General features: G+C 42.6%; 1 protein-coding gene across 1 annotated transcript in view; it reads left to right on the top strand.

The window, feature by feature from the left end:
- The first annotated feature begins 1,412 nt into the window (after positions 1-1,412).
- The window catches only part of LOC146862834 (gamma-aminobutyric acid receptor subunit beta-1-like), a 443,957-nt gene continuing 419,105 nt past the window's right edge, over positions 1,413-26,264 (top strand). Inside the window, exons 1-2 of the mRNA XM_085642158.1 lie at positions 1,413-1,599; positions 18,295-18,377. Of these exons, the coding sequence (XP_085498284.1) occupies positions 18,317-18,377 (61 nt within the window). The 5' untranslated portion in view covers positions 1,413-1,599; positions 18,295-18,316. The remainder of the gene's footprint in view (positions 1,600-18,294; positions 18,378-26,264) is intronic.

Raw genomic sequence — 26,264 nt, 5'->3', positions numbered from 1 at the left:
AGTGGTGACAAACACAACAGGAGTTGTTGGCTATTGGGGAATTCATTGGGTACTGCTACCCTGCTTCAGCCAGCCTTGGAAAAGATGGCATTATTAAATCCTCTCCCCCACAGACTCGTGGAGATCCCCACGGATACTAGAACTCATACTTATATGTCCCTTGGAACAGTGTCACCTCATCTGGTACCACATGTGTTTGACTCTAGAAGGGAGCTCCCCAGACATTCTGCCACCGAGAGGCTGGGCTCCTGTGGGAGGGCCTTTAGGACCAATTCCAATGGGGAAGCCAGGGGCCAAACAGGTGAGAGTGCTGTCTGATGTGGGAGAGAACTCCTGAACTCTTCTGTGGAACTCAGTGAACCTGGTCCCCCGACAGACCCCATTCATTTGCATTTCAATACATTTCTTTCCCCCATCGCTGACACTAAGGCCACCCTTCAACAAGACACTGGCAAGGTGTCTGTGGGCCTGGGCTTTGGACGGGTCACACCACAAACTAGGAGTCAAAACGGTGGAGACCTCGATGGGGGGAGCTGCAGCCAGAACACCAAATGCTGGCTCGCCAGGTGGCGGAATTGACTGATAGGGCAAAGGCCTTGGAGCATATAGCAGAAGACATGGAAGGAAGTAACAGAAGAAATAATATCTGAGTGGTAGGGGTCCCTTAAAGAATGAAGGGGGCCAACATGGAGGCATATCTTGAAAAATGTCTCCAGACGTTGGTTGCTCCGAGTGGCCTGACACCCTTTCTTCGCATTTGGACACACCCACACACTGCCAGTGCGCCTGTTGACCCCAGGTCACCCTCCTCACCCCGTGGTGGCTTGGCTGCCCCACTACAGAGACATAGATATTGTCCTGCAGGAAGCACAAACTTGGGGCCCCTTCACAATAGCCAATAGTAAGGTGTCAGTATTTCCGGACTTCACCAAAGCCGTGAAGGCCAAAAGCGCTTCTTTTATGGAAGTTAAAAAAACCTTCTGCGATGAGAGACTACAATATTCCCTGATGTTTCTAGCCAAGCTTTGCATAATGCATTGATGGTGCCACACATTTCCGTGAAGATCCTGGAATGACTTCAGACTGAATTAAGACCATAGGGCTCTCCCGACAGCTCACCCTGGTCCTTCCGTCCCAGACACAGACCAAGGAAACAATCCTATGGAACCTCCCACAGTGGATCACTATAACGGTCATCAACCTTCACAGACTGATTAAGAATATGGGTGGGTGGCAAACTCCATTCCGCCGGCGAAGTTCACAAAGTTTCTGTCACTCTGCAATCTGCTTGAAGGGCGGAGTGTGTAAAAAACGATGCCTTTGCAGCAGGGCGGAAGTTACACGCATCCGGCACCCACCACTCGCCATGGTGGTCAGAGAGAGTATAAGTTTCACACAAACATTTTCTCTCAGCAGCTCTTTCCAATTCGTTATGCGGGCTGAGCTTTATTCAGGCTTTTTTTCCTGGCAATTGAAATTGTGCAAACTCGTCAGACCAGCCAAGCTTGGTAGCGTGACCATCATCACATTATATTATTGAATAAGAGTAAGGTGAGGGGAAGAGGCTGAGCAGACCAGGAAGGAAAAGAGAGGGAAGAGGTAAGCAGTTAAAGGGCTGCGTTGGTCGGGCAGTAAAAGCGGGAACGGGAAAGTGGGTGCTATTGCATTATCTGACTACTTGGTTGCAAAATGCATGGGGGGAACTATATTATGGGTGCTGACTGTGACCGAAGTATCAGACGTGGCTAAGACAGCCATCTGAGGCTTACAGTTAACAGAGAAAGGGGCTGAGAAGTGGTGCAGTCTAGAAGACACCTGAAGTGTGTATCCAATACTATGGGTGACACAGCCATGCCCAGCTGAATTCGTGGAGGGCACACTCATGATATGTCGGAAATGGGGCATACCGTTGCTAGGTAGGATAATGGGATACACCGATGCTAGGTTCCTTAATGGGACACACAACACTGATACTATGTTCGTTAATGAGACACACCGAAACTCAGTTCAGTAATCGTACACACCGATGCTCGGTTCAATAATAGGACACATCAATTCTTGGTTCAATTTTAAATGATTAGCAAAATGATTTGAGGGAAATAAATTCTATGTGGCTGCATGAATGCAGCACTCCTTGTATAATTCGTGAGCATGTGATGTACGGTCTTGCACCATGTTGGGGTTTGTTATGCGTCACCAAGTGTTTCATGAGAGGTGTAGAGACGCTAGTGTTTGGGTTGCAGTGCTGATGAAAGGTGTCAAGTTCCGTTTATGGCATTTTGTTTTTCAGTGGAAAAAATATTTGTAAATGAAGGGAAGATGTTGGTGTTATGAGGGTGAGGATGCTTATAATGAAATGCATGACAATTATGCAAGTGCCCAGAGTATTTCTCCTAATAGGGTGCCATATGGATAATGCACGGTTATTTGTGGAGAGTGGCAGGAGACGACTGCAGGTGTCGGCATGGTGATACAATTTGCTGCCACACGACACATAAGAATGGAGAGAGGGGGTTATGTTTTTTCAGTTCATGGGATTCTATAGACTTCGTAATTGAGCCCTATGCCCAATAATGATTATATGCTGCCGTGAAGCCATTTCTAAAAATTCTAAATTATAGTTCTATATTACTAAGTCAAAAAGTAATTTATTTCCTCAAAATCAAACATACAACAGGGGATAATTGGATAATTTGTCTTTGCTAATGCTCATGATGTGGAACCCTGCACATTAGCTAGAAACGTCATCAAATCAACGCCCACTTTCAATTTGTACCTACATTATCTGAAAAGCTACCTGCGTAAGACTGCTAGAAGCACACCTTAATGGTCTTTGCTTTGTTTCTTGTTGTGATGTTACAATGATGGTACTGCATTGTTGGGAAGGTCAGAACTAGTCATTGAGACTTGAGAATCTGCTTTCCCGAGCCTGATGTTACCTTGGGATGGGCGAGTGGAGCAAACTCCACCCGCTCGCGGAACTCTGTGGAATTCCACTGAGTTTTTATGCGACTCTGCGGAATTCCACATAGTGCAGCTCCGCGAGCTCCTCCCACCCTTAATTAAGAAAAGGCCACTGCTCTCCAGGCAGTGGCTGAAAATGCAATGACCTGGAGGTCAGACTCGGAGAGTGACACTCCTTCTGAATATAAATGTATCCTCTCTGAGTCAGGATCCTTGCAGGTTGATGGTGCTGTCCTGCCTGTCCACAATCTGCCAATGACATGATTTGATTCCAGCTGCCATTAGCCTGCTAGGGTGAGGGGAAGTGTTTGAAGCTGGGGCACTCTCTCACAATAAGTTAGGGACTTGGACGAGGTTACTACCTTGAGTTCATTACAGACGTGAGGATCTATTTTTACCTTTGTTGTTCAAGACCATGGATGTGATAATTTGGACTTGGGATTTGGGCCTGGCATGTAAAATTGTGTTGGGCTAGCGCGACATTGGTCTTGCCTACGTGTAGTAACCTACCCCTCCCAAATTGACCCCTGCCAGGGAATGGTAGGTTTATGTTTCTACGTTCTACTGCTCTTGGGATGGGGAATTCAGAAAGTTGATCCGGGAGATGGGTTCGGCCTCTATTCGCAATAATATACACAAATACCTAAAGATGCGAGGTGTGCAGGTGGCCATGCTGCAGGAGACACACTGTGTGAAGGAGGAGGTCACCCGACTGCACTGCAGGTGGCGAGGCCAGTTATATGCTACCTCCTACTCTAACTTTGCCCAATGGATAAGGGCAGGAACACCTTTTGAACTTATCCACTCCTCCATTGACAAGAATGACCAGTATGTTCTGATTAAAGGCAGGCTGTTCAGCAAGGATATTACTCTAGAGTGCATGTTGCCACCATGTTCGGGCAGTGCGACTCCCACAGACATAAAAGGAGAGAGAAAAATCAAGCAATCAATGTTTGATGCAGGCTAGACGGAGTCAAAATCAAAAGTTAAGTCCAACCATCAGATTTCAGGCGAAAGGTGGTGCAAGCAGCAGTGGGGTGCAGGGTCCCGACAAATTACAGGTAGCTTTTTTACCCCTGGTGGGTGGCAGACTGCCCTTCTATTCTCCCCCTCAACTCCTCCAAAGATCTACCAGAGCTCGCGACACGAGGTGCAGCATTCGGAGTCACTAAAATAGTGGAGTACGTCGCAAGGAACTGAAGAGAGTGTGCTCTGCGCCACAGCAGATTTCGGGCGGGGTGTGGTGTGGGTTGGGGTCCTGACAGGCCACAGGTAGCTATTTCGCCCCTGGTAGGCGGCGGCTACACTTCCATCCACCCTCCACCTTCCCTCAACAATTGGCAAAGGTCCTGCAGAATGATGACAAAGGGACACCGGACAGCCCTTCAGAGGAAAATGGACAAGTACACCCACCCGAGAGTAGAGGCCCCCGCAGGGGAGGTAGATAGCTGAGCTCCCCCAAGCCAGACACAAAGCACAAAAAAGGACGACCTTCCAACCCTGCAAGATATAATGGCTGCCATACAAAATGTAAAAACCTCCTTAGAAGGTATGATTGATACGGTCTCGACGTAGGTGACCTTGATATAAGCTGATCATGCGAAACATCGGGCGTGGGTCAAAGAAAATGAAGATTCCATCGCTGCGCTCCAAACTGAGACTAAAGCTCTCTGAATCCAAGTTGGGGAATTGAAAGAGCTGACACAAGTGTTAGAAAATAGAATGGAAGACGCCGAGGGCCGTTCTAGGCAAAATAACATCCCATTCTTGGTGTCCCAAAGAGAGCGGAGGGCTCAGCAGTCGACCTGTTTGTGGAAGAACTGATCCTTCAACATCTCCAACCCAAAATCTTGTCGAAATATGTCTCGGTGGAGCGTGTTCATTGGGTGCCGGGAGCGGCACTAAGTCCGGGAAATACCCCATGTCCAATTATAGCCTGAATTTTTAACTTTAGAGATAGGGACGTTATCCAGCAGGCGGCTCACACTGCACCCCCGGTGAAATGGGAAAGCAGTACGATCACGTTCTTTCTGGTCTTTACCCTCTGACTTCAAAGAGTGAGATGCTCGTTCTTAGAGGTGAAGAAAACTCTAAGGGAAAAAGAACTGAAATACAAAATGATCTTCCCGGCCAGACTGAGGGTTGCGGCCGATAACAAAACTTGATTCTTTGAAACTCTGGAGGAAGCCTGGTCCTGGCTGGAAGGATGGTGAACAGACGGCTGGGGAGGGGCTACAGCAAGAAGGATGACAGAGAAAATGGGGCCGTACAGAGGAGGACCACCAGGAGACGCCTCTGTGGATCAAATGGGGAGGCAGGAACGTTTAAGGATCGATCGCCCTTTATGAACGATGCCAGGGTTCCAATAAGTGTGAGAAATTAGAAAGGACAGTATAATATATAACCTGGTGGAGACACCCCTGACACCCACTTGTATCGAAGTTTCCAGAGAAAACTACTATTGTGAAGCAGCCAAGAGAACTCTGAAATGAGTGGACATCAGGCTGGATTTCAACACAGTTTGGCAGTGAAGAAATAATTTTAAGTTGGTGGGGTGGCGAATGGTTGGGGCTGCGGCTCTCACTCCCCAAATGTTTAAAACGTGTTCGGGGATTGAAAGCGCTCTGCATAATTGGGGTGGCTGGAAGTTTAAATCCCGTAGTGTAGGGAGGCAGGGAGGGGGGATAAGTGTGGGAAAAGGATGGGACAAGTATTGCCATCCACGACAACTGTTTCAATAACGGACAAGGACCGATGACTTGCTGCCTGGTTCACCACCCCACAGATCTGGCTGTCCCTATATCCTTAGGTTGTTCCAGACCGACCACACACCCATGAATGCTTTCAGAATTGACCAGAATGATTCCATGCCCTCAGTCAGGTTGTGAAGGGCAGGTGCCATTGTTCTCCTGGGTAAGAATAAAGGGTTCAAATACTTCCCTGGAATGTAAATGGGCTGTAGGACACAATAAAGAGGGGGATAGTCCTCCAATACTTGAAAAGGCACGCAAGGGAGGTAGTCCTCCTGTAAAAAAACGCATATCCAGGTAACGCACTATGGTACACTCAATAGATGTGGCTATAAATTAATTGCACACTCTGGATATACAAGAGGCTCTAGAGTAGTCAATATTTTGATGCGCACTTCCTTTCCCTTTATGCATCCAAAAGTTACACATGACCCGCAGGGACGACTGGTGGCGGTCTCTGGTGGTTGGGAGGGCCATTTCTTCAATATAATATCAACGTACATTCCTCCCAGACCACAGTCCCTGGTTTTACCGGAATTAGGGACTCTCCTCTTGAATCTCCCAGAGGGTGAGGTCGTGATTGTGGGTGATTGTAACGCAGCATTGTTCCCGACGCTTGATCGATTACCGCCATGACCACAAGATCAGGCGGCACAGCATTGAATGACTTCTTGTCTGCCAAGGGTGACAAGACATTCTGAGAGGTCTCAACCTCAACTCATGACCATATACATATCTCTCGGGCACCCATGGAAGTTTGTCATGTATTGATTATTTCTTCACCTTGGCCCAACAGGCAACCCCTCCCTTTAGAGAGGCTTATTATTTGGCCCGTGGGATCTCAGACCACTCTCCAGCCTGCGTCCATTATGAAATTGTAGAACCACTGCAAGCAAACTGGGTATGATTAATCCCTGGTACTTTCAAATCCCTCTTATTAGGTCTAAGATCCAAGAAGGAACAGATCAGTATATTGCCGAAAATAAAGGAACAGTAAACTCAGCTTGCATCCTCTGGGAGGCATATAAAGCAGGAATCAGGGGTCAGAGCATCTCTTTAAAGGCGGGTGAAAAAAAATGCAAACGCTTACATTTAGACACAATAGAACGGGACATACAAGCTCTGGAGCTCTCCTGATTACCGACAATTACACCGGGGTGAGACACCATTTGGTGCTAAAAAAGGCTGAGTTCAAGGCGATACCTGAAGAGGCAGCAAAAGCCAGATATCGGGCGATGCAACAAAACCTCTATGAGGTGGGGGACAGAGCGGGCAAGCTGCTGGCGTGGCTAGAGGCCTCCAGATGGGTACAAGTAGTGAGGACAGGTGATGGAACTATTGTTCGGGAGGGAGCCAAATTGCTGACACGTTTGCGGACTATTATGAGCAACTCTATGCCTCAGGGTCCTACACCACGGACATTGAATCGCAGGAGCTGCTGGCTACGCTCCAGGTGCCATGCCTTGGATCGGAGGATAGGGACCTCTTGGAGCAGGACTTGACAGAGTCTGAGATAGCCAAGGCGATGAGAGATCTTAGATCAGGCAAAGCTAGCAGCCCCAATGGTCTGCCAATTGAATTATACAAAATAATGACACCCAAAGTGCTACCCCATTGCATAATGTGTTTAACGAAAGCTATAATAACAGGATACTTCCCAGGGATCAACGAATAGCTAGCATCACAGTGATTCCAAAGATGGGTAGTAAATGTGGCTCGTACAGGCCGATCTCTGTTTTGAACGCTGAGCTGAAAATCTTGACTAAATTTCTGGCAAGTCGCTTGATCCCAGTGATACACTCATTGGTCCACCCTGACCAGTCGGGCTTCATGCCAAGACGCAATACAGCCCTTAATCTTAGACGGCTACATGGGGTGATAGGTAGAGCTGCAACCATAGAGGAGGATGCGTTAGTGGTGTCGCTAAATGCCCGTATGGCATTCGACACGGTGGAGTGGCCGTTTTTATATGCAGTATTAGAGAGACTGGGCCTTGGGCTGGAATTTCTATAATGGATTAAACTCTTGTATTCAGAGACGTTGGCACGGGTCTCGGTGAATGGAAATATATTCAGAGTGTTTGAGCTCCGGAGGGTAATGAGGCAGGGATGCCCACTGTCCCCTCTGTTGTTCGTGTTGGTCCTAGAGCCATTGGCTACGTGGATTCGGGGAGACCCTATGATCCATGGACTAAAGTGGACACCAGAGTGGGAAGATATAATTTCCCTACACGAAGACGATATACTCATGTATGTGGCGAACCCTCATGTCACGATCCACAGGATGCTGAATATTTTTGACCTATTCCGGAAGTACTCGGGATACAAAATCAACTGGGGAAAATAGGTGATATACGTCCTAGCCGGGAGTCAGTCCACACTCCCCAGTAAGTGTCAACTCCAAATAAATACAAATGGGTTCCGATACTTGGGAATATACATTACTAGAGACCCCACAAGTTTTTATGAACAAAATTTGGCTCCTCCATTGAACTGCCTGAAGAGTGATATTCAACACTGGCGCTCGTTGCCACTGTCCCTTTTGGGCAGAGCGGCACTTTTTAAAATGATGGCACTGGCCAGGTTCCTCTATGTGCTCCATAACATGCTTTATCCTGTGCCCTCACAGTATTTCCAGGAAATAGATGCAGCAGTACGAACGTTGTTGTGGGACTGCGGGCATTGGGGATCTCCCTAGCAAAGCTGACCAGGGGATGGTACGACGGAGGTATAGCACTCCCTTCCCTCCGAAGCTATTACTGGGTAACCCAACTCACAGTAATCAATCACTGGGTACACAAACCCCAGAATGAGCAGGCATATCGGATGGACCATCATAATATCCAACCAGGTGGATATCTTAGGGCACCATACAGGGGAGGAGCTGTGGATTCCTTCCACACCCGACTTCAACTACACTCCGAATCTGGAAGGAGGGAACCAGGGCCCTAGGCTGGGACAACATACTCACTTTGATGACTCCACTGTGGGACGCGAAGTGGCTAGTTCTGTTGACACATCAAGCAGATTTTGATAGATGGGACACAATCAGGATCTCTAGGGTGGGTGATCTTTGGGTGGGGGGTAGCAAGACCTTCTTGGCCCTACAGAAGGAATACCAGATGCTGCAATCTGAAACCTTTAGGTATCTCCAAATTACCCATGCACTGACGGCAACAATACCCATCCGGAATGGTACTGCCAGAGGCTTTTCCACTTGAGGATAGACTACTGGATGATTACTTAAATACAAAAGCGACTTTGCTGGTATACTGCAAACTCATAAACAATTTTCTGGACCCCTGGACGGCGCTTCAGAACCCATTGGAGGGAGACCTGGGTGCCCTAGCCGATGAGGAATGGGTGAAGGCTATGGCCTCCTCCAGGGAGGTGGCCATTCGCTTGCGCTTCAGACTAGTACAGCTCAAGATCCTACATAGAGCCTACTATGCATGTACCACCCAGGTAAAAATGGGGATGCCTACCTTGCCACTATACCCTAGAGGGTGTAGACAGGAGGTTACCTTCTTCAACCTGCTGTGGGAGTGCCCACCACTCCAACAATACTTGACAGCAATACTAACAACCATGGGGAAAGTTTATAAAGTAGAGAACAAATCTCCGAGATGGCATCTAAATATTTGGGGAGACTCAGACCTCACAAATACTGAGCGCTTGTGGGTAACACTAGGATTCATGATTGCAAAACGTAAGATTGCGAGGAAGTGGTGAGCAATAGGCGTCCCGACTTTGACTGAATGGAAAACGGATTTTGACTGGTGTATGCATGCGGAAAGGGTGGTCTTTGAGAGCAGGGGATGCCCACACAAATGGACAAAGATTTGGGGGAAATGGAATGAATATCGAGGAATGCTGTGAAGTCTGATCACTCGACAGGACCAGGAGCAAGAGACAGCATAGCTGAATGAAAGAATGGGGCTGGAATGGGGGGGGACCTAGAAGATCATTACTGACTTATCAATCTGTTTGAGACTTGCTATACTATTATGATATGTATCCTGCTTTAATAATAAGATTTATTTAAAAAAAATGAAAAACAAATTAAGTCCAACCATGAAGGATTGGCATTCAGATACAGGGACCAGGTTCATCTTGATGGGATGCTCACCTTCTGACTTAGAAAGCGTTCTAGAGAAAAGGTGGTCGTCAATAAGTCTTCAGCAGGGCATGCTGCAAGTTGGATCCAAAGTGGGCCTCAAAGATGGTGGGGTACTGGAGAGCGGGTCCCAGTGCAGAAATTGATAAAGGCAGGGAAAGCTCTAAGTGGCCAAAGTCTGAAGTCCATTCCAAGGAAGGCCTACACGTTGGTGCAATGTGGCTTGGTGTCAGTCTCGGTGAATGTCCCTACTTTCGTAGTAGTCAGTAGTTGTGTGACAGTTGAAGCTTGGACACTGGCAGAAAAGAGGTAACTTTCCTCAATGTGTCTTCGCCATAGTAATATCAAATCCGACCTTACCATGAAGTTGAATGGGAAATTACCATTAAAATGAGTCCTTGAATCATTTTTCTAGCTGCTCCCAAACTGAAATTAAGCATTATAAGTTTTATGTTGCAAAGAGGTGTTTTTAAAGGCCAGCCTTGCCACAGCCAGATGATGCGAGAGGAAGCATGTGAAACAGGACAGCCGACTTCTACAGCAGCCTTTGGAAAACCATCTTCAGCTGCACTCCCTACAATACCAGCTGCCTTTGAGGAATTAATCGACGTGGTTACTCACTTCACAAAATGCCACATGCGGTTGCTGTACAAATGTCTTCTGTGGGTACATTCTTGGTTACAGTGCAGAAGCATCACCATTAGTTTTTGTTGTTGTTTTGTTTTACATTCAAAGACTACAACATGTTTGCAGAGGAGTGAAGCTAGTTACTTCTTTGCATTTCCCCATCCTTACCTTTTACCTAGCCTTCCTATCTTTTTGTTAAAAAAACAAGAAAACAATTAAGAAACAGTTAAAAAAACTTCTAGAAACATTTTTTTCTTGTTAGATCCACCATCTACTCAAACAAAGAGCTAACTGTGTTTTTAATGTGTCAGGGAGTGTATCTGTGTGACAGTGGTTTTATCATTATGTGCATGAGTGTATGCCTAGTATGTGTCTGCGTATGTGTATGCATTAGTGAGTCCCTGTGTGTGGATGCATCAGTATGAGCCTGAGTGTGTTACTGGATGCATTACTGTTTGGCTGGGTGTATGAGTGTCTGCATTGCTGTTTGCCTGGGTTTGTCAGTGTGTCCATAGGTATGTCTCTGGGTGCCTCAGTGTATCCGTTGGTGTAAGCCTGTGTGTGTTATTGGATGCATTTGTGTTTGTCTGCTGTGTCAGTATCTGCATTACAGTTTCCCTGGGAGTGTTAGTGTGTGCCCAGAAAAACCCCTGGGTGTGTCAGTGTCTGCATCAGTTCAGTGTGTGCCTGCATATGTCAGTATGTGCATTACTATTTAGTTGGGTGCGTCAGTGCCTGAATTGCTGTTTGTCTAGGGTTGTCATTGTTTGCAGTAGTATGTCCCTTGGTGTGTCAGTGTATGCATAAGTGTATGTCTACGTGAGTTATTGAGTGCTTTCATTTTTGGCGCGCTGTGTCAGTGTCTACAATGCTGTATGGCTCGGTGTGTCAGTGTCTGTATTGCTATGTCCCTGTGTATGTCACTGTATGCATCAGTGTATGCCTTGGTGTGTTATTCAATGCATTAATGTTTGCCTGCATGTCTTAATGTCTGCAGTGGTGTATGCCAGGTTGTGTCAGTGTCGGCATTACTATGTCCCTGAGTGTATCAGTGTGAACATCAGTCTATGACTGGGTATGTTATTGGATGCATTGGTGTTTGGTTGGATGTGTCAATGGCTGTATCAGTGTGTTGTTGGGTGTGTTAGTGACTGTATCAATGTGTCTTTAGGTGTGTCAGTGACTCTATCAGTGTGAACCTGTGTCTGTTAGTACCTCTGTCCGTGTGTAGCTGGTTGTGTGAGTTGCTGTACTGATGTCTGTCAAGGTGTGTTAGTAACTGTCATAATCTGTCCTTGGCGGTGTATCCTCAAAATGTAAAAATTTGGAACAACACAGCAAAGTTTAATTAGTAAAGTACATTACCCCAATATATGGTGTCATTGATCTGCATAAAAAGAGAAAAACTGAAATATTTATTAGTTTTACAATTAATAGGTTTGCAAAAGTAACTTACAGTTTCAACACGGCATAAAGACGTAGCTCTAGCAAATAACTAGACATTTCTCATACTGTAAATCTCTATGTTAATATGAATAAGCATTTCAATGTTCTTTTTTTACTGTTCTCAGCTGCTTCACTCATACACTGCAATTGATGTATTTTTTAATAAGACAGCATAGAACAGTGGGGAAAAAAAAATCTTAAAGATTGCACAAAAGAAAATCTGCACACTATCTAATTGTTAATTAAGGAACACTGTGAATTGCACTCATTCCAAATAAATAAAAAAACATAACACAACATATTTAGTTATTTTTTTACCATTATGAACTATTCACAAATATAGTTTTCTACACAATCCTTTCAAACACATGCATATATATCTCTACAACACCACAAAAGAAAGCGCTGTTTGGAACTACTTTACTATAACTTCTGGGGAAAAGAAGGTAACAGCTAAATATGTTCAGTGTAATATTTGTGGCATACAGTTACCCATCAGCGCTTTCAAGAAGTATTCACATGGGAAAAGTTCCAATTGTAAGCACTTAAAACTGATTCATGAAAGGGTGTACAACTGAATCATGCACAAGAAGTGTAGTGTAGCAGAATATTCCACCACTAGAGCACCCTTGGAAGAACGTTCATCAGCTGTGGTCATCAGCGTACCAGCAGCCTGTGAACATGTGAGTGACATGATTACTCACTGTGCAAAATGCCACATGTCTACTGCTGTAAACATGTCGCATGTGGCTCCATTTTCCCAACTACTGTACCTGTGTGAATGAATGTGTACATGTTTGAGTACCTGTGTGGGTGTTCTTGTCACCCTTACATTAACCTAATAATGAATATAGTTATGACTTTACAAGTATATTTTTTAACATACTACAATACAATTTTAACCAAACAGTTAAGAAGCAAACATATCTTATTTAACTATTTACAAATACCTAAACACACTGAAACTTGAACGTTTACAACAACAAGTAGCACCATAGGAATTGAAGAGATGATTCCTAGAAATATAGAAGAAGAAAACGATGAAGAGGTTCAAGGGAAGTGTAGACATGCTCCTGTGTATCAATGAGAGTGTAGTAGTATTTGTAGGATTTTCCAGGTTTAAATTGATACGATACAGTAGGTCCCCACCCATGTACTTGCAGTACTGTCTATTTACTTTACCTCTGAAAATACTAAAATATTTAGGCACACTAGCTCTAACTGTGATATATGCAGAATATCAATGGGATCATTTACATTACTTTCTCAGAGAAGCAAACTTTAACATTAAACACATCATCCTCTGAGCTTCTGAAAGGACTTAAAGGTACAGTTTTGTATTTTCCTTTACATGTGTCTATTTTCCTTTACATGTGAAACACTATATTGAAACTGTGAGTGTAGAGAAAGATTCAGGGGAACCGCTTGTTATTCTAGTAAATGATATGTCCAAGAAAAACTAAAAAAACTGGCAGGAACTAGTGGATATAAATTAGGTGAAGAAAGCTACATGATATGTTAAAGACAATAATGTGTACTATTAAGATGTAATGTTCTCTAACATGGAAGTTGCATGATGGAAGAAAGGTTGCGTACAAGTGAACAGTTTGAAAAAGTGGATAGAAGTAGATAAAAAGAAATCTATTAGCATTACAGTATACATCTGCTACATTCAAAAGAGATTATGGGGATGCTATTGAATTGTATAAGACGAACAAGCTAAAAGAACGCCAATAAGTGTCTGAAGATAAGCTTCCTCAAATGGCTTCTTCGCAGTCCTATTTAAAAAAAAAAGATAAAATATAAAACTGTTAAAAATACATTCTTAAAAAACAACAACACTTTTAACAAACATTTGAAAACTACCCCACAAAATCCTCCCAGTAGTAGTCACACAGTTTCTGACTAACACTGAATTTCAAGCTCCACTTTCCTGGGGTTAGTTCATAGTTACAGACAAGGATCTCCGTTATAATACTATACCTTATACTCTTTCCCTTATCTAGAACAACTATGTTGTCCCTCCCCTCACCACATATATGACTTCAAAGGTATCTCTAGAATCCTACTAAGAGATCCTCTGTACCACTAAAGCTACTTCTTATGACAGAAATAACCTGTCTTTAGCAAACCCCTCGCAAACCCCTCCTTAAAGTCAGCCACCAAGTCTCTGAATATATGAACTCTTTCTTCTGCACTGGACACACTAGTAGTGCTCACACCTTCTTTGTTAGACTCTAAGAGCTATTTGGCCTTCCAGTGCACATCCTTAACACTACAGCCAGCAAGAACCTTTTATCCACCAAGGCTCACTTAGCCTCACCCGTTCTCTCCTCTGCACCTACCTGGGCCAGCTGAGGCCTCAGCTCCCATTCAGCCTGTCTGTCCTTGAGGTCCTAAGGGGACTGAGTTTGTGAGGAGACTGTCTTTCCTGCATTGTATACAACACAGAAGTCTCTATCTGGGGAATCCCCTCTCTACTCTGGGTGACTTTACCCACTCATTTCTCCACTCTTCTCCCTCCTTCTGAATCCCACTACCCTTTGGAGCCCTGGTTCTGAGCTCAACTATAATCCGGATTCTGCCTTTTCAAGAGTGCTGAAGTAGTCCTTTTCAATCTCTTCTTGTGGTGCAGATTGCATTATGTGCATGTCCTCCCAGGCTCTAAAAGGAACAAGTACTCACACTTGGCTGTATATGTGAGTAAATGGATGTGAGAATGTTTTTATGATTATCTGACTGAGTGTTGCAGTCACTATCTGGCTATATGAGAGGTGGCTACATAAGTGCTTCTGTGGGAGTGTAACTGGATATTTAAGTGTCTGTCTGACTTTTTGAACACGTGCAAATTGCATACTATAAGCAAACACTCAAATTTAATTTCAAACACATTCATTCATACTGGACTAATAAAATTGCTGTTCTTTCAGAATACCAATTTCTCTTTCTCCTTTCCTGTTCACTTTATTTTTAGTTATTATTCTCATCTAAGATCTAGCAAGACACTAGGAGAACTTTGCTGTTTGCATCTGTCAAATGTTGACAGGTACTTTAGGCACAGCTTTAAAACTATGCTGTCCTTCATATGCAACACAAAAAGTGTACTTCTTGGAGAAATTTCTGATTTTGTTTTGCAGAAAGAGTACGAAGCAAGAGGTGCTCCTCATAGTCCGTCTGTGTGTGTCAGTGGGTGTGAGAGAGTTTGTATGGGCATCAGAGTGAGTGTGAAAGCATCTCTTTGGGTGTGTGAGTGGGTGTGAGAGTGACTGTGTATGTGAGTGAATGTGAGAATGTATGGGCGTCAGAATGGGTGTGAGAGTGTCTCTGGGTGTGATTGGGTGTGATAGTGTCAGTATGGGCATCACAGTGGGTGTGAAAGTGTCTGTGTGTATTAGTGAGTGTGAGAGAGTCTGGATGGGCATCAGAGTGGGTGTGAGAGTGTCTGTCTGGGTGAGTGAGTGGATGTGTGCATGTCAGTACGGGTATCTGAGTGGATTTGGGAATGTCTGTCTGAGTGTCAAAGTGGGTGTAAGAGCGTCTGTCTGGGTATGTGACTGGTTGAGAGAATATCTGTTTTGCTGTCACAAGGGGTGTGAAAGTGTCTGTATGGGTGTCAGAGTGGGTGTGTGAGTATATATATATTTTTTTTTTTCCGCAGAGAGCTCCAAGGATCTGTTGCATATTTACACGGGGGCCCGTGCTGAGCCCGTGACAGATCTGTGGATCTTACGCGTGGCAAAAACTAAACGTTTTCTGGCATTTTGCTGCCGATTGTACATGCTTTTCACGCATCTATAACACACAAATGGGCTCAGGAAAACTCTAACCTGACCCCTTAATTTATTTTAGATGCTACGTTTCAGCCCCAGTAACCATTGCCGGACAAATATAATGGTGGCTGCAACTTTTCTGTCAAGTTGCGGCCAGCGAATCAGAACCTTGCTTTAGCGTGTGAATTTATAGAGCCACTGCGGGTGGATCCGCGAAGGGTCTGCTTCCCTAGATATTCAAATTTGGTTTTCTTTCAATCTCTCAAAAACTACTTAATTGATTTACACCAAAAAAACAAAAAGCACGCTTTCAGGACCAAAAGCTACCTTTCTACCAAATCTGGTGTAATTCTGATAAGCAGTTTGGGCTGTAGTCGTGTTCAAAATCCCTATGGGGAAACTGTGTTTTGGGCCCCCCTTTTCTCGACCCTCGCTTGACGAATCACTCCGTAACTTTCAACACAGCAGCATAAGTGAGTGGTGTACTAATTTGGAATATTTTGTAAAGATTCGGCAAACGGCACCAAAATTATGGCACAAAACAAAAAACGCTTTTCCTATGGAAACTTGGTTCTAACTATAACTACCTAGTGGCAACATTATTTACACACTCACACATATATATATGATGTGATCAAGGTCCGGCTGGACCGAAACGCGCTATGGCCGATAAAAATAAATAATAACTGAAGCACTTACTTTGTGGTCCGCGCCTGCTTTAGCTGACGAAAGCTGACAAAGAAAGCGGTAAATTTGTGTATATATATATATTTTATTCTAGCTCTCGACACAAGAGTCCCCAATGGCCTAAACATAAATGAAGATCTGCATAATTTTCTATGATTGCTGGAACATGTCTTTTTTCATGTTCATTACTATTTTTATGTACATTGTCTATTAGTAAGTTACACACATTTTATCTTCTTGTAATCTCCTCCCATATGATTCTGTCTTTTTTTGACTTGCTGCTACTGCTTTTATGATGATTATTAGATAGCACTATTTTGCACTGTTTCTTCATTAGCACCTTAGTTTTTAGATTTTTACAGACTATTTATTATCGGGGTAATATCATGTATAGAGTATGTTCATTTTTTATGCATTTTTTTACTATGAGATTTTAGCTATTTATGACGTCCGACAGTTTTTATCGATGCACTGATATCGCTAAATTTTGTATAAATACTGCTATTATGGTCGTTTGCCTTTTCTGTTTGGGCTATTTCTTGTCACTAATTTTATCTCATGTCTTTTTAGATTCTAGATTTTTTGACTTTTTAAATTGGTGACAAGATAAGTATTTTAGTATACTTTTATATTTGCATTTGAGTGAGACATTTGCTTTGCCCAAACTTATCATTCTGAATTATTAGATTGTCCTCATGTACCCCTCTGTATTTAGCTACCTCTCTATGCATTTTACGTCTCTTTTTTCTTTTGTCTCACTTTTTAATGTCCGTATCCTTGCATTTTGACTGATATGCTTTTTTTGATGCAATTTAAAAGTACCATGTGGTTGTTCTGTATGGTCACTTGTCCTTCATTTGCTAGATTTTTTACATTATAGGTATCTTTAGAGGCGGAATAGGTGCACTATGTATTCATTTTCTACCGCCCGTTTGCTACCTACTTGTAATTTTGACAATATTTATGTTTTATTGTCAGTACTATCTGCTTTTTGCATCAGATTTTTATAGCTTTCTAAACCAGTATGACTAGGTTTTTTAGGACATTATGAGACTCAATTTGTTTGATATTTTTAGTCTGTTTTCTATTTTCACTTCATTTTGGTGTTCATTGTCTCTCTATTTATTTCATCATCACAATGAGACGCATCATGTGATCAAGCTCCCTGCGTGGAGCGAAACGCGTCATGGAGGACACTGGTCCTGTGATTTACTGATATTTCTTGGGGAATTAAACCACCTGCTTCACCCACTCCTTGTTGTTGTGGGATTTTGTCATTTTCTTTGGAGGCGAGAGGTCCGTACCTTCATTTCTGCTGAAGTGAAGAGCAGAGAGGGACTGTTTCTACATATATATATGCACATACACTTACCTTACAAACCTTGCGATGTATTGCAAAGGCATATCCGTGGTTAAGGCTTTGTGTTGTAAAAGCAATGCATGGTAAAGACTTTGCATGGTAATGGATGTATGGTAAATACATTACGTTATAATGCTTGCATTGCAAAGGCTGGTTCCCTACCAGTGGTCCAGTTTATCAAGTTTACTATAACAGAAGCTTGAGATTGTTGAAAGTATGGGAAGTGCTTCATATTGAAACTGTATGTTGAGAGATGATTTAATTATGTCCTTTGCAAGTGCCTTAAACCCAATAATTACAATTAGTACAAGGGTAAGCTACATTTTTACACTGAAAACGTGCCTTATATTAGTGAGGTGAAGTCACTCTCTTATTGTTAACAAAAACCTGTGGGGTTAGACAGGGTCACATGGGCCCAGGGGCACAAGAGCAACACATGTGTGCCAGCCATTCTAAATGCTCAGAACCGATCCATGTATTCAGTGCAGGTGCTTTTCTTGTTCCCTACAAATGCACTCAAAGTCAACTCATTAACTTTTTCACAAGACTCGTTTGTGTTTCACCTTTCTTTCAGAATCACTACAACTGCTGCCTGCATGATGGATCTACGTAGGTATCCTCTAGATGAACAGAACTGCACCCTGGAAATCGAAAGTTGTGAGTACGGCTTATTTTTAAGTTTTTAATTGACATATACTACATGTTCAAAAACCTAACAACTTTGTAAATCGTGTTCTCTTCTAAAATTGGTATGAACAAGTTCACATTCATGAAGTATAGAGATACTTATTAGAAAATCGACAATTATTGCTGGTTATTTTTATAGTAAATGACGAAGAGTGAAAATAGTTACTTTTACTAGACGTGTATACGTTTTGCTACGTAAAATGCGTTAATGGCGGCTGGTGTATTATCTGCATACACAAAAACAAAAGTAGTATTAAAAAAAAACAGCAAGTATAGTGGCAGTGCGGTGACTAATAATATTGTACTGACCATTGTAACCAGTCGAATAACTTGTGACTTCGAACGTGCCTTTAAATAAATCAGGGGGCATCAGGGAGATGGAATGTCAATCATGAATGAGATGGGGGAAAATTAAATCAGCGATGAATGAAAGTCTTCCACATATTTGGATGAAGCAGTTCGAATAAGAAAAAAAGTCTTTAATGTTCTTTTGTATAAGCTAATTATGGATATCAAAATAAGTGAAAAGTTCTTAATTGTTTGCTAATTCATATGCTGACTCATTAGATAACAGGCCCTTGATAGATCAATAGGCATGAGGCTTATTCAGAGATTTTTGGTTAAAAAAAAAAGATATTAATTCTATTTTGAATGCAATTTTATATGAAAAAAGTGCGTTGGAAGGTGCTACACTGTTTGTATCACACACCGATATATATATATTAAAAAGGGATTTCCACTTCAGCTGTGCCATCAATTGCAACTTTCAAAATGTGAAGATAGTAAGAAGTGACTTAGAGGAGGTGACCGGGAATAGACACATGTTCTTACATCTTCCACTAATGAAAGTGTGATTGCAATATTGTATAAAGCCCATAGGCATATTTGGGAGTTACACACATTTCAGAAATACCCTTACTTCCCTTTGGTCCTAGGGATCTTGATTAGGCAGTGTTTAGTTAAAATGCATTTCACTCTATTATGACAGCCTGCATATATATATAAGACTCCTGTAGGTAAGAGATTGTATCTTGAACTTCATTCAGACCACTCTTCGAATGCAGTTGGTATGTAAGAAAGGCATGGCAGAGCCAGAATAGTTCATTCTGTCTATGCTATAATGGTATTATTGACATGCTCCAGCAACAGCCCTGATTTGAAGATGTGGCTTTGGACAGTTTGACCTATCTGGTAGACCTGATATCAACCTACAAAAATTAAATATGTAGAAATAGACAAGTGTAAAAAAAAAGAAAAAGAAGAAAAAGTGTATAAAAACATCTGCTGGCTTTGGATCAGCCTTCTTCAGACATTAGCCGTCATGCTGTTTCCAAAGTTTGCCAATTCTTGAATGGGATGGTTGGTTATATTCTCATTAGTGTTCCAATTACGTTTTGATGATGGCACATCAAGTAGTCCTTTTGTTAGACTCTAGATAAAAAGTGCTGGAGCTTGTAATTAACAGCTAAAGTTTGTTTTTTAGTCTTTTTCTATTGCTCACATAAAGACCTTGGTACTCCTGAGTTATGCATATTTTTCCTATGGGAAGTGCCTTCTGCTTACTTTAGCCCGTCATACAGACACCTGCTGTTCACTAATCTGTCTCACGCATTCACTTGCTCTAGTTTGTTACCAAGATAACATTAGTTTCTGAAAGACGTTTTGTAAACATACATTACTGCTGACTTTATTTAGCAAGCATTGGAAATGCTAATCGGTCTCACTTAATTATAAATGAAAGTAATTGATTGAGAATGTAGTGGGGTCATTTCCGTTTCAAGTTTTTATCAGTTGTATTGTAAATTGTATGTTACTGTATATACATTGCATTTTTCAATAAGTTAAGACTTAGAAGTTGTTAACATTTGTAACCTCCTGTTGTCTTAGTACAATTTAATGGTACATGTTCTTATATGCCCAGTTGTATACATTTATTTTCCTATTCCATAGTTTACAAGTATGAATAACTTCATTATTAATTGGATTTAATAACAACTTACATTTTATTTGTGTTCATTCTAGTTCTTCTTCCCATGTAAATGTGGTTCAGTACACTTATGTGGTGATCAATGTCAACCTTTATTGCGGGTGGCCTAATTTCCATTATTGCTTCTCAGGACACTTTGAGCTTGTAGAGATACTCTTGTATGTGAAGACATCAGAAGACATTTGTTGGGGAGCCAGGAACTAGGAGTTGCATTGCACATTTTAAATCCCACCTCGTTTAAATGAGGGCATCTTAAAAGGTGTAAGTTGATTGAGCTTATCGAATGTGATTACTGTTCATACTGTATTTTAGTTTTAATTCCTTTGCTTCTTCCTGAAGTAAGCCTTGACTGCTAGCCATTGCAACTTTTAAGGGAAAAATTTAGAAAATGAACAACTTTATTATCCTAAAGGAATGAAAATAGTCTTAAGCCTTGAAACACCAGTGGTAAATATATTAACCACCTACTGCGAGAGGACCTAAAGAAAAGGTAGTGAGAGCCAGTGGCAGCCGGTACGTTTTGGAGGGAGGGGAGCAGACGGGACAAACACATGCACATGCATACATACACAGACACACTCACAGCCATTCATTCACACTCACACTCACGCACACACAAACACATCCATTCACAACACTTATTACTAAACATTCATACATACACGTACGCATGCACCAAACATTAATTTAAAAGAAAATACACACTTACCTGCAGCGATGCCTCAGAGGTTCCAGAAGACTTGGGTCAACCAACGAGGGAAGGCAGCAGTCCCAACGTCATCACAGAGTAGGATGGGGTCAGTGAGACTACTGACCCCACCCCACTCTGTGATGAAGTGTCACTTATTGACACTCGACCTTGGGTGCTTCAGGTGCGAGGCAATCAGTGACACTACCCCTCGTCACTGAGGGTAGGGCCTCAGGGACCTTTGCTGACCAGAGGAGGTCACGCCCACAGGAGCTGTGACTTCCTCAGCCCAGAAACGTTCAGCTCATCCAGCCAGGAGCCTGCACATTTAGCGCATGTCTGGCTCCTGGCTGACTGACCTGAAATGAACAGTGTCTGTAAGGCTGACCTTTGCTCAGCCAGACAGACACTGTTCGTGAGGGGCAAAAGGTAAAGGGACGTGGCCCCTCAGCCCCAATGGACCAGGCGTGGCTGATCAGCGCAATATAAAAACATTGACAGGTCCCCTACCATGGTGGGCAAGTCAGTGGGCTGGAGAGGCAACATAACTAGATGTGGTCCAGTGGCTACGTTTTAATCTTGGAATTTGGGTACATGACATATAAACTCAGAGTTACTGCTTTATCTAAACATGCTGGAAGTAAACACTGTATTGTAAAGTTGGGTAGAACCAATAACAAAGTGACAATACCCTGGGAAGGGCATTCTCTATGCGTGTGCCAGCAAAATCACTGCCACATCAGTTGTGGATTACTTGAAAACTGTGGATCGAGGAGATATGGTGTATTTGGCAAAATTGTGTGATCTTGGGCAAACACTTTTTGAAATGATTCCTCTGCTCCCTTTTTTGGCAAGATTGGAAGTATTTAGAATTAATGTAAATGGTGTGAGCAAGAGCATAGATAAAAAATGGACTGAAAAGTACCTGGGGGAGGGAGGGAGTGCACAGTCTGACATCATAGTCACCAAAATGCAATATGACGGTAAATGAATGTGTAACCTTGGGAGCAAGTAGCAGTTAGATCCTAGGCACATCAGACTCTCCTCGTACTGCTGTCCACTGATTTAAAAATACTTGAGCACTCAGAAACAGCTTAATAGAGCAAAGAACCACCAAGGGCATACTCCCAGGATTGGTCCCTAGCATTGTTTTCGTTCATGTATGGAGCAGTGGCTGTATTAGTGTCTCTGTAGCTGAATAGGGGTACTGCAGCTGATTTGCAGGGCCCCGTAGTTCTGAAACTCCTCCCTCTTAGAGACCTAATTGACACCTCTTTTACAGATCATTAAGGGGTATAGGAATGAGAGTTAAAGGGTTCAAAGTGGCTGGGAACCAAAATGCAGGGCAATTGACATCCCACAGTACCTCTACGTGGGTAACTGGACAGGAGGCAGCATTGCAGGGAAATGGTGGATGGTTGGCCCTCCCGTTTACATCTCAGCTTCACCCGATTTCTTTTATTACAATATCTGCCTTCCCTGCATTACACAGCTGAAAGAATGTGACCATTACTCTTAACTGAACGTTATCAATGGAACCAGCGAACACACTGTACACCTCACTCAGAGCGCTCTGCAGCTGTGTTACCATGCCAATGTGACACCCCCTTTGAAACCCCGTGTAAACAATGATTAGAATCCTGAGTCAGTGGAAGCAATCGTAATGTTCATGTGCATCCTGTACTTTGTGAATTCTTCAGAGTTTAATAAAGCGATTGTGGCCTGATTAGCAAAGCGTGTGTATCACACGTAATTACAGGCAAATTGCTTTCCCTTGAAATGATCCTTCCGTATATATATATATATATTCAGTGAAAAAACCATAGGTTTCACACACGTTATAGTTAGCTGGACATTTTACTCGTAAAAAACCATTGAAATTCCCCCGTTATAGTTAGTGCAGGCAACTATAACTCACGCGACCACAATCCTCTGCTGATGCTAATACTGTATTTAGACACTTATTTGCCCATGTCTTCTTCCATTAAATTTTAGCTATACATATATTACAAATATTTTTTTTTCATAAAGACACATATGTCATCAGCAGAGGATTGCGGTCGCGTGAGTTATAGTTGCCTGCACTAACTATAACGGGGGAATTTCAATGGTTTTTTACGAGTAAAATGTCCAGCTAACTATAACGTGTGTGAAACCTATGGTTTTTTCACTGAATTTGCAAGGTTTTTTAAATGCTAATTCCTAACTATAACGTGTATGAAACCTATGGTTTTTTCAGTGAATTTGTACGGTTTTTTAAATGCTAAGTTACTTTACGCCGTTCGTGGCGTGCGCGCCCACTTAACGCAGTTCGTTCCGTGCGCGCACGGTGCGCTTCGCGCACCGCGCGCCCACTTTACGCAGTTAGTGCCGTGCACGCACGGTGGGCACGCGGTGCGCTACGCGCACCACGTGCCCACGTTACGCTGGATGGGCCATGTACGCACGATGCGCTTCGCGCATCGTCCGCACACGGAGGACATATTAGGCGCTTCGTTGAGAAACTTAATCTATTAATTGTTCCTAAGATATATCTTTATATATATTATTTATATATATTACCTACTGGCGGACGCCAGTAGGTAGTTATAGTCAGAACCTATTTTCCATAGGAAATCCGCAACATTCTTTTCCCAATAAGTCTGGCGCCGGTTGACGAATCGTCGCAAAATGTTCCAAACCTTTGGCCAGCTCCAGTCCGCTCCTATCCTGAAAGTTTCATGGTGATTCGTCAAGCGGGGGCTGAGAAAAAAGGGGGGTCCCAAAACTTGTTTTCCCCATGCAATTTCCCATAGGACCTGTTGACGCAGCTACAGCCCGAACTGCTGAACGGAAATACACCAAATTTGGCAGAAAGGTAGACCTTGGTTCAGAGTCGTGCCTTTTGCTTAAATGGTGTAAATCCGGTCAGTAGTTCCTGAGAAAATCAAAAGTAAAATCACATATATATCTGGGCAGAACCTAACCACACATCTCATCATGAGATCTGATTGGCTGTCAGCACTTCATCCAAGAAGTGTTGGCAGCCATCTTGGGACCAATATACATGATAGCACCTCATTAAAAAGCATTGCAGTTAATACAAGGTTTTAAGACTTTAGTTACATTATAAATCATTTGTTGATGGTACCATACTCATTTTAGGAATTGTGGTATATTCTAAGGTGATTTTACCATGTGAAAAAGCCTTCTGCTGGGATATCATGAATCATGTTTGAGAGAAAACTATTTTCACATGCTTTTCCCACAGAGGTTTGGAAGGTGATCTATAAGCTAAACTGAGAGCATATTTTCTGTAAATTCACATTATCTTTCTTAGTCATGTGAGAATGAAGTCTGACATTCTCAGTAAAACATGTACATCCAACAAGGGAAGAGACTGTCAGTTGAATCCTTCGTGTTCTACTGCAGCTTCCCAGAGTGTTCCAAAGAACAACTAGAGCGCTAACACTCCTACTTATGATAAACGTATATGGCACACCTGAAGCCATCTTGATTGGAATAAAGTGGTAACTCTTAAAACATTTATTTTAAAAAGGAACACAATGAGGGGGTTCATTTTGCCATAGAATGTATGATTAGTGCTGCAGAAAGAAAAATTAGGGCCCATTTTGAGTGACTTCTCAAATCCTCTTCTATTTCATTAAAGAATTCTGACATGCAGACTGAAACATGCACTTTCAATACCAGCAGCAGACTTCCCTGGTGAGCAGTAGCTTTACTACAGTGATCTAATGAGCAACTAGAGTGCTACCATTCAGAATTTATGGAAAATGTGTGACACATCTGAAGGTTATGTATGCATGCATTTATTTTGTATTTATATAGATATGCAGATTATATATATGTTTATATATGTATGTATATATATATATACACATACATATATATAAATGCATATGCATATATGTGCATATGTGTACGTGTAGAGAGAGGTAGAGGTAGAGAGGTAGAGAGTAGTAGAGAGAGAGGTAGAGAGAGGTAGAGAGGTAGAGAGTAGAGGATGAGTAATAGAGAGTAGAGAGTAGAGAGAGAGTAGTAGAGAGTAGCAGAGAGAGTAGCAGAGAGTGAGTAGGAGAAAGTAGTAGAGTGAGTAGTAGAGAGTAGTAGAGAGTGAGAAGTAGAGAGTAGTAGAGAGTAGTAAAGAGTGAGTAGTAGAGTGAGCAGTAGAGAGTAGTAGAGATTGAGTAGTAGAGAGTAGTAGAGAGTGAGTAGTAGAGAGTGAGTAGTAGAGAGTAGTAGAGAGTGAGTAGTGGAGACTGAGTAGCAGAGAGAGAGTAGTAGAGAATGAGTAGTAGAGAAAGAGTAGTAGAGAGAGAGTAGTAGATAGTGAATAGTAGAGAGTAGAGAGCGAGTAGTAGAGAGTAGTAGAGAGTGAGTAGTAGAGAGTGAGTAGTAGAGAGAGAGTAGTAGAGAGTGAGTAGTAGAGAGTAGTGGAGTAGTAGAGAGTGGGTAGTATAGAGTAGTAGAGAGTGAGTAGTAGAGTGAGTAGTAGGGAGTAGTAGAGAGTGAGTAGTAGAGTGAGTAGTAGAGAGCAAGTAGTAGAGAGTGTGTAGTAGAGAGAGAGAGTAGTAGAGAGTAGTAGAGAGTGAGTAGTAGAGAGAGTAGTAGAGAGTAGTAGAGTAGTAGAGAGTGAGTAGTAGAGAGTGAGTAGTAGAGAGTAGTAGAGAGTGAGTAGCAGAGAGAGTAGTAGAGAGTAGTAGAGTAGTAGAGAGTGAGTAGTGGAGAGTAGTATAGAGCGAGTAGTAGAGAGCGAGTAGTAGAGAGTGAATAGTGGAGAGTGAGTAGTAGAGTAGTAGAGAGTGAGTAGTAGAGAGTGAGTAGTAGAGAGTGAGTAGTAGAGAGAGAGTAGTAGAGTAGTAGAGAGTGAGTAGTAGAGAGTAGTAGAGAGTAGTAGAGAGTGAGTAGCAGAGAGAGTAGTAGAGAGTAGTAGAGTGAGTAGTAGAGAGTAGTACAGAGTGAGTAGTAGAGAGTGATTAGTAGAGAGTAGTGGAGTAGTAGAGAGTGAGTAGTAGAGAGTAGTAGAGAGTGAGTAGTAGAGTGAGTAGTAGGGAGTAGTAGAGAGTGAGTAGTAGAGTGAGTAGTAGAGAGCAAGTAGTAGAGAGTGTGTAGTAGAGAGTGAGTAGTAGAGAGTGAGTAGTAGAGAGTAGTAGAGAGTTAGTAGCAGAGAGAGTAGTAGAGA

Source organism: Triturus cristatus, chromosome 2_2, assembly GCF_964204655.1.
Source record: "Triturus cristatus chromosome 2_2, aTriCri1.1, whole genome shotgun sequence".
Taxonomy (NCBI): domain Eukaryota; kingdom Metazoa; phylum Chordata; class Amphibia; order Caudata; family Salamandridae; genus Triturus; species Triturus cristatus.
This window is presented reverse-complemented; position numbering and strand designations above follow the sequence as displayed.